General features: G+C 44.7%; 1 protein-coding gene across 1 annotated transcript; it reads left to right on the forward strand.

Annotated features, from left to right (window-relative positions):
* The first annotated feature begins 1,255 nt into the window (after window positions 1–1,255).
* Window positions 1,256–13,636, forward strand: dnajc16l (DnaJ (Hsp40) homolog, subfamily C, member 16 like). The gene is made up of 15 exons (XM_031567799.2): window positions 1,256–1,425; window positions 2,438–2,625; window positions 2,771–2,837; window positions 2,941–3,262; window positions 4,555–4,739; window positions 5,277–5,381; window positions 6,217–6,375; window positions 6,562–6,692; window positions 6,917–7,094; window positions 7,706–7,888; window positions 8,916–8,992; window positions 10,439–10,519; window positions 11,027–11,116; window positions 11,241–11,411; window positions 12,021–13,636. Exons 2-15 carry the CDS (start codon window positions 2,453–2,455, stop codon window positions 12,544–12,546), a joined length of 2,448 nt encoding a protein of 815 aa, XP_031423659.1. The 5' UTR covers window positions 1,256–1,425; window positions 2,438–2,452; the 3' UTR covers window positions 12,547–13,636.
* Window positions 13,637–13,668: the final 32 nt, after the last annotated feature.

The raw sequence follows: 13,668 nt of genomic DNA on the forward strand, positions 1-13,668 counted from the left end.
GGGTCTTTGGCTAATGTTACCCATTCATCGTAGCTACTGGTGCCTAATGTTCCTGTAGTGCAGTGCGAGAAAATAACTAATTAGTAAAACATTAGACTTACTGAAAAAAATGGGTAGAATTTTTCAGTCAAAACCTTTAAATGTAACAGTTACAAGAAATGATAAAACAATGGCTGATCTAGTTGCCTGGCGAACTCGACAACAAACTCACCTTCTCTATGTAAAGAACAAGAATGTGCGCGATTCAGGTACTGCAGCTGGTCACTTCCAGCAAAGACTATCAATCACTTCATTCCATCAATGCCTCCTTATATTATAGTAGAATAACGTTTTAACAACTTGTTTCTGGGGGGAAATAAAAATGTGCAGATATCAGCATAAAGAAAACGAACTACTCAAATTAGACACTGTGGATGGAAAGACGGGAAAAGTGACATGGAAAATAGGCCACCCTGTCATTGAAACACATAGGGATGGGCGGACAGCGACATGCTGTCCACCTCAGTCATTGGGTGTTTCTCAAAGTCAAGGAAGGATCCTTAACGGCTGCATTTTAAGGATGCTACGTCATCGAGTCCCGCCGAAGGACTATTCCAATGTCTAGGATCCTTTGAATTCTACCAAGGACTGAGTCCTTATTTCAGAGAATTAGATGTTGGAGTATCCTCTGTGCTCTTAAATCACCCACAATCCAATGCGCATGTACCTGAGCCTTTTTTTTCACCAAGTTGTGCGGTTTTGTCTCGTCTAGCCTCTCGGGAAAGACCCGACTTGGAAGGACTCAGAAGGACCCGGCCCATAGACATATACACATACATACCTGTATATGTCTATGACCCGGCCTACCAAGGAAACATCCTTGACTTTGAAAAACAACCATAAATTGACACCATGCCATGCCATGGAATCTGTACCGGCCACTTTGCTTATGATTCTGGCTTTAAAGGACAATAATATATTAGTATTATGATAGATTAATATTTGTGCTAAATGACCCAAGTGACTGTCCTCTGTATGTCACAACGTAGGCTACAAAAGACCCCTGTGTGGACTTTAATAGAGGGAAGCAACACCCAAAAAGGTATAAACTTTTATTTATACCTTTTTTGTATTGCACGTTAAAAGTTTGAAAATGAGAAATATGAAACTCTCAATCTTGAAATTTGTCTGATGGTATAGATGTTCATATCAGTGCACGATGAACAACAACTTTCCCATCTTATTCTGTGTTTCTGGACTTTTATTATGAAAGCGGGATGGAGGACGCACAGAGGTGGGCGGTGGAGGAAGATGAGCATAGCGAAGTTGCTGCTTGTCACCGGCTGTTAGCTTGGTGTCACTGCCAGAAAATATTGACACAGGGACGTTTGCAGGGAGATAAAATGGCTTTGGAAAAATGTTGATGATGCCAATGTTCTGTTTAAGGTATTGTCACCAAATATTTTTCCAGCAGTTAATATGTGCAAGTCCTACATTCACTGCGTTAAAAGTGTTCTTGAGCATTGCAGGCTAATTTATAATACTAGCAAGCAAGGTTGGCTAGAAAGCTAACTAACGTTAGCTGAATAGTAAAAGGCTTCATAGCATGGTAGCAAGTTGTTTCTTTGGCTGCGTTTTGTGACAATGTTGTGTAACTCCACCATTGCTTAATATATAATCTAAAGAGGAACTGACGTTTGGAAATATCTGTTCTGAACTAGCCCAATCTTGGATCATAAGCTGACATTTGGACAGCATCACCTAGGTAGCCAAAAATACTGCTAGCTTAGCTTAGCAAAAATGCACTCAGTTATGCACAGGAGATAGCGCAGCCAGTTGTTGAAGCTTTCTACATTTTTTAGATGTCAGATTGATATATTTTGTAAAGGGTTCTTTAATATACAATTGAAACGTCAGAGCTCTGAAATCGATGTTTCTGTTACCTCATCCAATTCAACCAGTAAAAGAAAGGCGGCCCAGTACCACGAAAGTGTGCAGGCAATCGAATGAGATAATGATATCAAATGTTAATTTAGCTGATGTTGGCATCAAACCATTACTGTCCAGGCGTACACAGGTTTATTCTTTATAGGGTTTGTGCTAATTCAAATGAGACCGAGTGGAAATCTCTTGTGGTGATTGCGGGTCAGAGGAATTATGAACAGAATGCTAGACCACCTGTCACCGTGGAGCAGATGATGCGTTGTGTTTCATTCACTCTCATGTTTAGGTGTGTCGGTCCAATTGGTATTGTTCCACATGTTTATTTTTTTAGAACAAGGGAAAGAGGCAATTTGCTTTTCAATTCATGTATTTATTTTACTGTGATCAGATACCATAACTGTTGGGCAACAGTGCATCAATGGTATTAGGTTTATTTATTAGATCTGTACCATATAGTGAATGTGTCAGAGGTAATGGACATCTTTTAACGTGTTACTATCTCCAACGTACTCAGCTAACTCAGTCAGCCATGCAGAAGATGGGGGGACACTGGAGGCTGTGGGTGTGTCTGGCCGTGTGGTTGACCGTGGTGGTACTGCTGTCGGCCGTGGCGGAGTTCGATCCTTACAAAGTCCTGGGTGTTGGCAGGAAGGCCAGCCATCCTGAGATTAAAAAAGCATACAAGCAGCTGGCTAAGGAATGGTGAGCTCATGTCAAGCACAAGTTCCGTGTTGGGTTGTGATGTCACACACTTGTGGTTTTAATTTTTTTTTGCTTGAATGTATTGCGGAATACGTAGCCATGGATACTGACATGGCTTTCCTGTTTTTCCTGTTCTTTTTTTAAGGCACCCTGACAAGAACAAAGATGCAGGTGCAGAGGATATGTTTATCAAGATATCAAAGTCCTATGAGGTAGGGTGGTTTTGAAAGACTGATACCGACCATGAGCTGCATTGCATTGTGGGATTGGCGATTGGCATAGCTAAAGATGGTGTCTGTCTCCACTCTCCCACAGATCTTGTCCAACGAAGAGCGCAGGTCCAACTTCGACCGCTTCGGTCAGATGGACGAGAACCAGCACCACAGCCAGCCAGCTCAGGGTTTCCATAGCTACCAGAACAGCTTCTACTTCGACGAATCCTTCTTCCATTTCTCTCGCTCCGGCCGAGACTTCGCCGACAGCAAGTACATGCTCCACTTCGCTCAGTACAACAACGATGTCGTGCCCGACAGCTTCAAGAGGCCCTACCTGATTAAGATCACGTCCGAGTGGTGCTTCACCTGCATCCACATCGAGCCCGTCTGGAAGGAGACCGTGCAGGAGCTGGAGGCTCTGGGTAAGGCTGTGTGGACGCACAGAGCTTCTGAATGAGGTTTGGTTAAGTCGTGTACGAGCCAAGGGCCCCAAAGTCACTCTTACTTGGGGGGGAAATGTTATATATAAACTATATTTTTCTGAAATCTATGAAAAATCTCTTAAGTATATTTTTGCGCAATAGAAACTTCAATCTAGAAGGCCATATGATTTTACATTCATGTAGAAATATACTCCAGAGATACAAAGATTTCAGAAACGGAAAGTGGGCATTTGCCCCACCAAGTGGTAGTGGTGACTTCTTCTGGGTCGTGCACTGAAGACTGTGAATGCAAAGGGCACCTGAATGGAGTTCTGCAAAATACTGCATGCATAGAGCTTCTGAAAGAGGTTTCGGTAAGAATGTATGCATAGAGTTTCTGAATGAGGTTTGGGTTAGACTGCATGCATAGAGTTTCTGAATGAGGTTTGGGAAGACTGCATGCATATAGTTTCTGAATGAGGTTTGGGTAAAACACATATATTCATAGTGGTTCTGTGTGGAGTTTTGGGTAAGACACATACGGTAAAAGAAAGCACTCCGCACACAAGAGCTAATGAGAAAATGAAAATGTATTAAACTAGAAAGTGCAAGTACCTTACATAAAAAGGACAAAGAGACAAACGTTTCAACCTCCGTGTTCTCAGTTTGAAGACTGTGTGTATGCATAGAACTTCTGTGTGGAGTTTTGGGTAACCCTGTTAGCGCAGACCTCCGCAAGAGGTATGCAAGGTGAACTATTCTAGCTATCACTAGCTTAGGGAACCATCTCAACAGTTAATTTGAACTTGTGTTAATATGAACCTGCACAGGCATCCAGAGGGTCTTCTACCTATCATAGCTTTTTAACTATCCTAGCTTTCTCTTGCTTAGGGAACCACAGCTGCTAGCGTGTGATGAACTCCTGTTAATATGTGTGAATATGTACTTGTGGATATGAACTCGTTAATATGAAGCTGCACAGGCACCCTGAGGGTTTATACCTTTTCCTATTATAATGATATAACTTTGAGGAGATTATAACATCAGATAGATAACTAGATGAGTAGCCAGAGCATCTCTAGTTAGTAGTGATGGATTAGACGTGAAAGTGGGAGCAAGATCAGGGTTTTATTGTGGTCTAGGTACAGGTGTGTAGGGAGCAAGATCAGGGTTTTATTGTGGTCTAGGTACAGGTGTGTAGGTCAGGATTTTGTGTGTGTGAAAAAGTGTAACTGTGTGTGTGTATGTGTAACTGTGTGTGTAACTGTGTTTGTGCGTGTGTGCATTCCCAGGTGTGGGAATAGGTGTGGTTGACATTGGTTACGAGCGTCGCCTGGCCAACCAGCTGGGCGCTCACCGCACACCTTCCATCCTGGGCCTGATCAACGGGAGGGTGACCGTGTTCCACTACGCCGTGGTCCGCGAGCACCTCCGCCAGTTCGTGGAGAACCTGCTGCCTCAGAGACAAGTGGAGAAGGCACGACCATCCAGCTCATACAACACATGCACGCACGCACGCACGCACGCACGCACGCACGCACGCACGCACGCACGCACGCACGCACACACACATACACAAGATACACTTGGTGTCCTGGATCTGTTGTATGTGTTGGGAAACAACAGGGTTGTATGTGGAAGATCATTTAGAGAGAACTGTGTAGATGCTGGAGAATTTCCAGTGCAGTGCACACGTTGTCTTGGAAACGAGGATGGAAAACATGGGTTATTGTCATCCTTCAGCTGTCCAAGTTAAGAACGGCATTACTAGTAATCATCCTGGTTTTCAAGAAACCTTGTATCTTCCCATAGATTACCAACCTGTATGAGATCCCTGGACTTTCCTCTGTTTATTTACATATAACATGTAGAAGGCAGGCAAAGTCAGGATTGCATATAAACATCCCAGTAACAGCAGAGCATGTTACTGGGATTACAGAAGAGCATGTTACTGGGATTACAGCAGAGCATGTTGGGTAACTGTTGGATGTTTGTTGTTGTTTCGACACGACAGGTGACGGACAGCAGCTACCTGCGGTTCCTGGAGAGCTGGCCGGAGGAGAACAAGCCCAGTGTTCTGCTGTTTGACCAGATGTCAGATGTCCCACTGCTCTTCAAGGTGAACGCAGGACACACACACACACTCACAGATTGTAGACATGACATTGAAAAACAGAACAAAGGATAAGGACAGTCTTTCTCAAGTAAAAACAGTAAAAAGTTTGTTTCCAGCTACTTTTAATTATGCATAGCACAATCATGGGACTCAGTCAACACCAGCGGGATTAAATGCAACAGGGGGTCTTCACTTCAACAGACCTAAACCGCCCCCACACTCAAAACAGCTGTGTCGGTGCATGTTGCATGGACTGAGAAACACCAATGCAGCAGGTCTGAGAAACAGCTCAAATTTAGGATTACTTCAGGATTTAGGATTAGGAAAATTAAGAGGAAACTAAGGATTATTTCAGACAGCATTTTTTACCATGTTGCAGTTTGTGCTATTAAACAATGGGAATGCTGAGTAATGTGTATGTGTAAAGAGTGTATAAGAGTGCAAGTAGGACAGAATTTAACATTACACTTGTTTTTCTTTCCTATATTGCCGTATTTTGTGCAATTTAACCATGGGAGTATTTAGACTTCTTCCTCTGCCGTAGCTCACTGCGTTTGCCTACAAAGACTACATGTCTTTTTCCTCTGCCGTAGCTCACTGCGTTTGCCTATAAAGACTCTGTGTCTTTTTCCTCTGCCGTAGCTCACTGCGTTTGCCTATAAAGATTACATGTCTTTTTCCTCTTCTGTAGCTCACTGCGTTTGCCTATAAAGACTACATGTCTTTTTCCTCTTCTGTAGCTCACTGCGTTTGCCTATAAAGACTCTGTGTCTTTTTCCTCTGCCGTAGCTCACTGCGTTTGCCTATACAGACTATGTGTCTTTTTCCTCTTCTGTAGCTCACTGCGTTTGCCTATAAAGACTACATGCGCTTCGGGTACGTGGACCAGGGTCTGACCGAGACCACGGAAGTCCAGCGCCAGTTCAACATCAACACGTACGCCCCCACCATGCTCCTGTTCAAGGAGAACACGGAGAAGCCAGCAGACGTCATACAGGTGGGACTCAACACCAGACACTCTGTCTTACTCAGTGGTGTTATCTGGCGGTTTGACTGCCTCTCATACTGCAAACTACAACTGCATACTGCAAAGCTTCCTTTCATGATGTGTGTTAGAGAAGGCCTAATGGTGTGCGTGTGTGTGTGTGCGCGTACGGCGTGTCTGCTGCTTATTCTCCTACAGGCCAAAGGCATGAAGAAGCAGATCATTGATGAGTTCGTCTCCAACAACCGCTTCCTGGTAGCTCCTCGACTGGTCAATCAGAAGCTGTTCGATGAGCTGTGTCCTGTGAAGCAGTTCCACCGCCGCAGGAAGTAAGATATGCACACACACACACACACACACACACACACACACACACACAAACACACACACACACTACTGGTCTGTCCAGTTGGTAAACCAGAAGCTCTGTGATCAGTTGTATCAGTGTGCGCACGCGCGCGCACACACACACACACACACACACACACACACACAGTCCTGTGACTATCCCCTAACACCATGTGTACCCTAACATCACCCTTTCAATGCTCAGGTACTGTGTGTTGTTGATCACGGGCGATGAGGACTCGTTCTCGGCGAGTAACAGCGCCTTCCTGGCCTTTGCGTCGGCCAGCGCCAGTGAAGTGGTCCGCTTCGCCTATGTGTACCAGCGCAACCAACAGCCCCTGTGTGACACACTGCTCAAGGACAAGGATGCACAGCCTCCTCAGGTCTTTTATTTATATATATATATACATACACACACACACACACACACACACACACACACACACACAAACACAAACACAAGAGCATTTATACACTCACACACATACGCACAGTCTCACAATCACACATGCACAGCTTCCTCAGGTCTTTTCTATTTATACATATATATACACACATACACTCACACACATACGCACAATCTCACAATCACACACACGCAAAGCCTCCTCAGGTATTTTATTTATACATATATATATATATATATATATATATACACACACACACACCCACAAGAGCATATATCTTCACTCACACACATACGCACACTCACAATCACACACATGCACAACCTCCTCAGGTCTTTTATTTACATACATAAATATATACACACACACACACACACACACACACCCACAAGATCATGTATATACACTCACACACATACACACAGTTTCACAATCACACAAATATGCACAGCTTCCTCAGGTCTTATATATATATACAGTATATGTGAGTGTGTGTATAGGTGGTGATTTTAGAGAGATGCAGTAATTAGGTGGAGGTCATGATTGTGTGTGTGTGTGCTCGTGTGTGTGTGTGTGTGTGTGTGTAGGTGGTGATCCTGGAGAGGCGCAGCACCTCTGGTAAAGTGGTGTATAAAGAGGTGCTGGGCGGCTGGAACGGCAGTGAAGATGATCGTCGCCGTCTGAATGAGCATCTGGACATCCTGCAGAGAGACCCCACCTGCCTCAGCCTGGGAGCTACGCTACCGGAGCTCAACAACGAACTAGCTTCTGTAAGTCTCTCTCACACACACACACACACACGCTATATACACACACACATACACACACACACACGCTTTGTCAGCAAAGCTGACCAACAGGTTTGCCTCGTAATACGCGCACATGCACACACACACACACACACACACACACACACACACACACACACACACACACACACGCACACAAATCACATGACTTAGGCTGGGAATGTCACCAGGAAAGTTAAACATAGTATATCTCATGAACATGTATGGCCACCCAAAATGACTACACACACCATTTGCATTGCTCTTGTAGTGAGACACAAGTAAGGGGAAACAAAGCCACACACACACACACACACACACACGCACTTATGGGTAGTTGTAGTTTTTTCCTAAGCCTAAGCCTGTAGAAAAATTGCTGATTGCGTGTTCCGACAGATTTCATGTGAAAACACCACTGTTATACTATAATATAACAGAACTATTTTAGCTCTGAAGTTAGTTGCAGTTGCGTGATTTACCAAAGAACTCGATGAATGCCGGTGTGATGGGTGTTGGTTTATTCTGTGTATACCATGCGACAGACCTGAAGCACACACAACACCCTACGATGGAGAGAGAAGGAGGGATTGTTAGGAGATTGGTAGGCGATCGGTGTCTCAACACGACAAACCCACAGCAAGTTCCACGCCTCCTCTGTGTTCTCTATGATGTCCTTTCTTCATAGACTATAGCATACAAAATACATTTCAGTTAGAGGACGGTAGAATACACACCTTAACTTAACGGGTGTGCCTGGGGTCTGGTTCAAGGTGTAACGTGGGGCTTGGGGCGTTTAAGGAAGGGGAACAATATGGGGTCTACCTAGATGTGAAAGGTGTGAAGGTCTGCTGACCACTTAGATGTTAATGAACATGGAGCAAAGGTGATGTATTCTTGAGTTGGAACTGCTTAGAAAGTATATGAAAAACGCTTATATTATTATATATAATTTTATATATACTATTATATATAATTATACTTATATTATATTCTTCATCTTTTTGTGCAGATGTTTCTGATTCAGTGGATGAACACGGCGTACGACTACATCAGCCAGCTGTACACAGACCTGCTGTACTCTAACTGGTGAGTGGCTCAGGTGGGCCGGAACAGTGGTCACTAAACATATCTGTCTTGAACCGTATATTGATTGGGAGTTCCACGTAATGTTTGGTTATTTGCTTTGTTGAATACGACGTTGAGAGGGAGTCCCACGGGCGTTCTGGGCTGAGTTGCAGGGCTACCTTTTCTGGTGTGTAAACTATTTAGCTTAAGTTGGCGTGTCGAACTCGGGGGGGCTGACTAGCAGTCCAATCGCATGAGGGCACGCTGAAGACCTGGACTTTGGAAATGTTTACAGAAAAATGACGAGGAGTTAACTGAAGTGCTTAATGCCGCATTATCTGATGGTGATGCGAGAAGCGCTAAGAGTGGTTACTTTACTACAGACGGTTTGTTAGTGCGTAAATGGTTGCCATCTGACAATGACGTGGAAGAACCCGTGTTGCAGGTGGTTATACCACGCAAATATTGTGACTTGGTTTTGCGCTCTGCTCATGGTAAAGTGTCTCCTGCCTAATGTCTTTGTCTCCTCATGTCTTTTTGTCTCTCCTATGTCTCTTGTCCAGTCTGTCCCTTAATGTGCTTTTTCCAATGGAGGTTTGGGGGGAATGGTGGAGTACAAAGACTGGTGGTGGATGAGATGTTGTTACCTGTTAAAGCCTGATTGGGCTTAATGGGAGTTTTTTTTTGTTGGTGGTGGTTTGGTGCCTACTAATACTATTGTGCCCTTTAAGTTTTTAATAGTATTGACGTTTTAAATGGTTTTGGTTGTTTTGTTTTGGCTGTTCACTCTTGTGGCAGACGTCTCACCAAGGTGGGGCGTCTGTCTTAAGAGGGGGTGTATCACGACCAAGCCTGGTCCGCGCCCGCCCCGACCCCTGCTGTCAGGGCTCTCTCTGTTCCCACAGATAGGTAGCAGAGTCTTTGCCGGTGCGCGCAGGTGTGCTGTATGGTGGCTTGATGAGCTATACTATAAGAAGGCCTTGGCGCAGGTGTGCTGTATGGTGTCTTGATGAGCTCTACTATAAGAAGGCCATGGCGTGATTTTGATTATAACCTTGCGTGTGGAACTCCCTATGTTAATGTGCTTGAGCCAGCATATGTAACAACAGTCCTACCTTTATATCTGTCTTCAGGTTTGTGTACAGTCCTACCTTTGTCTCTAAAAGAAACATACTGTGAATGTGACAAAGTGACAAAGCAGAATGTTTCTTGGGAGGCTGTCTGACAGCCCTGTTGTGTGCCTTGTTTTTCCAAAGGCATTATGGGAGATTGGATGTGTGTGTCTAGTGTATTTTACTTCCACAGCACTACAGTTTCATAATGATGAATGTGAAATAAAAAAAACTATAGTTCATGAATAATAATGAAAATGTTTAATACAAATATTCACCTTACTTTTACATGGGAGACAACATTATGACATATGTGTTTTAAGAGACTCTGACCCCCCCCCTTGTCCCTCCCCAGGAGAGAGATGATGCCCATCATGTCACTCATCTTCTCTGCTCTCTTCATCCTGTTCGGCACCGTCATCATCCAGGCCTTCAGGTAACAACACAGGACATGGACACTCATACAAACACCACATCTTATGACATTATGGGATATCTTCCTTGCACTGTCATCATCCAGGCCTTCAGGTAACAAAGGCACTGCACAAAAGGACATGGACACTCATACAAACACCACATCTTATGACATTATGGGATATCTACCTTGCACTGTATTGTATTACTACAGTGAGTGCATCACCATGTCGTCCTGTCCACCTATTATGCTTAACCATCTCATCTATTTTCCTGGAGTAAATGTTGGATAAATGCTGATCCCATTTGTTTTCCTGGAGTAAACGCAGGAAAAATGCTGATCCCATATGTTTTCCTGGAGTAAACGTTGGATAAATGCTGATCCCATTTGTTTTCCTGGAGTGAATGCAGGATAAATGCTGATCCCATTTGTTTTCCTGGAGTAAATGTTGGATAAAGGCTGTTTTGTGTGGCTGCTGCTGTTGAGGGTTTCATCTGCTCTGTAATGGGTTTTGTTCTGAATGTGCAGTGAATCTGGTGACGAGAAGCCCAGCAAGCCAAAAGGGAAGGAGCCACCCAAGACTGCAGAGGGGTCAGCTGGTGCAGAGAGTAATTCCAGGTCAGACAGGAAGTCATTCAAAACACACTGAACATGCAGCAGTATGAATCATTATCCCCCCATGATTTGTGTAAGAATGTCTGTCAAAACTTGTGTCTTAACGGCCTCGTCTCCCCCTCCTCAGTCGGGCGCCCAAGAAGAACTTTGTGGAGGTGACCGAGCTGACGGACATCACGTACACCAGCAACCTGGTCAAGCTGAAGCCGGGTCACATCAACGTGGTTCTGGTCCTCACCAACTCATCCAAACAGGTTCTGCTCAAGAAGTTCGCCAAGGAGGTCTACTCCTTCTCAGGGTGAGGAGATACACTCACAAAACTGTTGCCTGCACTTGTGGTTTACCATTAGAAATTCTGCTGCATATTTCATATTTCGTATTTCCATATGCAAATTGGGTTTATAGCAAACTACCAATAGACTTCTGGCTAACTTAGTGAAAATCCTGTTGATTCTTAATCCTATTTTTGCTGCAGGTTTTCTAGAATGTTTGATGTTTGTGCATATTGTGCATATTGGCATGTTTACACCAGGAGTTAAACTACTGTCATACTGAGTGTGAACCACACATCTGAGAACATCTTCTATAATTCTGTAAGATTAGATCCCGTTTTTAGTGTTTTTGCGGTCGTTTTAACCGTCCGATATAAATGAGCTGGTTACAGCAGTGCTTGAGCAATGCTTTCTGCTCAGTAGAACCACCATTAATCTGAACCCACCCGAAGCACCTTTCAGAAACCGTGTACTCTACTTCGTCTCAGTCTCGTCTCGAATGTTGCGTTTACTTGATTGGTGAGGTTGTGCTTGCCATTGAAGGGAATGTTCTACTCAGGGGACAGAATACTACCAGAGACTAAGTTGAGGAAGTATAAATGCAGTGGGACTAAGTCTGTGTGGTCTTTCTGCAGGAGTCAGTCTCTTCACTACTCTTTCCTGAATGTGGATAAGCACCAGCAGTGGATGGACTCTCTGCTGGAGTCGGCCCCCGATGCCGTCCTGGGCGACCGGCCCGATGAGGACGATGAGGACGGTTCTGGTGCAGGGTCCAAAGCAGACTACACAGGCTATGTGCTGGCGCTGAATGGCCATAAGAAGTACTTTTGTCTGTTTCGACCCGTCTTCACCGGAGAGGAGGCCGACCAGAGCCGTTCCTCTGATGATGATGCAGCTTTAGCCGGTGGAGTCAGCGGAGTTTCGGCGGGGACCGCAAATGGCACACGCTCAAGGTCCAGCTCAAGCTCCAGCCAGCGGTCCCGCTCACGCTCTCGTTCAAGCTCTAGCACACGGGGGCGCCAGAGGCCCACCACGCTGCAGATCCACCACAAGCTGGACCGGCTGAACCTGTGGATGGAGAGGCTGCTGGAGGGTACCCTGCCTCGCCACTACATCCCCACCTGGCCCGGCCTGGACAAGATCACCCCCGACAAGAAGTAACTCAAGTGTTAACGATAACATTAGCGCTGATGTTAGCATGGATGCTAATATTAGCACTGATGCTGATGCTAACGTTAGCATGGATGCTAATATGAGCACTGATGCTAATGCTAACATTAGCATCACACACAAACACCAGAGGGAGAGTGTCTGAGCTATGCCACCCTGTCATACAGATACACCTTTGCTCTGGGTCTGGACCTCAGGGTCAGGTGTGTGTGTCTGTCTCTCTCTCTGTGTGTATTTTTTAAATGCTTCTTTAGTATGAGAGGAGGACTGTCTAACTGACTGACTGGATGTAGTGATGAAAGGAAGCCTATTCTGTCATTGCACTGATATGAGGGATGCCCACAGCTGCTGTGCTGAGGTCTGTGTGAGGCACCCGGACCGTCGTCATGGTTATGCTTTAGCACAGTTACTGACACCCCCCCCCCCCCCCCCCCTCCCTCTCTAGAGCACACGGTGTGCTTCCCTGAATCCGGGGTCAGAGGTCACCCTCTCTTTCCTTTGCCCTCTGACACTGCTGCTCTATCTTCAGATGTAGAAATAATGAAATGGCTGATCTCTGGTCCTGGCTAGTCCCCACCTCTCTTCAATCTAAAATACGCCATGAAGTCTCAACTATGAATTTCTTAAGCATGTAATGGTTTGCCAAGCTACCGACTTTATAATTTCTTGTTTTTCATACAAACAGTATGCCTTGCCTATGCATGCTCTTTTGCCTTCGTTCCCCCACGATGCAGTCTGTCTTTCCACAGATGGACAAACAGTCCGGTACGAGTCACTGCACTCCCACTCTGCTTGCTAGACTCCCGACGCGTAAATCCCACTCTAATGTACTTTTAAGATGTGTAGTTATGTTCCCACTTCAACACTCATGAAGATCAAGCTGTCATGTTGGAGGTGTTGGCCCACAGAGAGATAAACCCTGCTAGGAACGAAATATAGAAACTAAAAAGAAAAAGAAATAAAGAACATATACTGTAGCTGTTATTTATGTTGATGACATAGAACACTGTGTACTGCGCTATGTTTAATTTATGTTTCCCATGTGGTCCCTTAATGTTAAAAATAAAATTTATAAATAATATGCTCACTGTGATTAGTATTTATTAATCTGTT

Source organism: Clupea harengus, chromosome 5 (assembly GCF_900700415.2).
Source record: "Clupea harengus chromosome 5, Ch_v2.0.2, whole genome shotgun sequence".
Lineage (NCBI taxonomy): Eukaryota > Metazoa > Chordata > Actinopteri > Clupeiformes > Clupeidae > Clupea > Clupea harengus.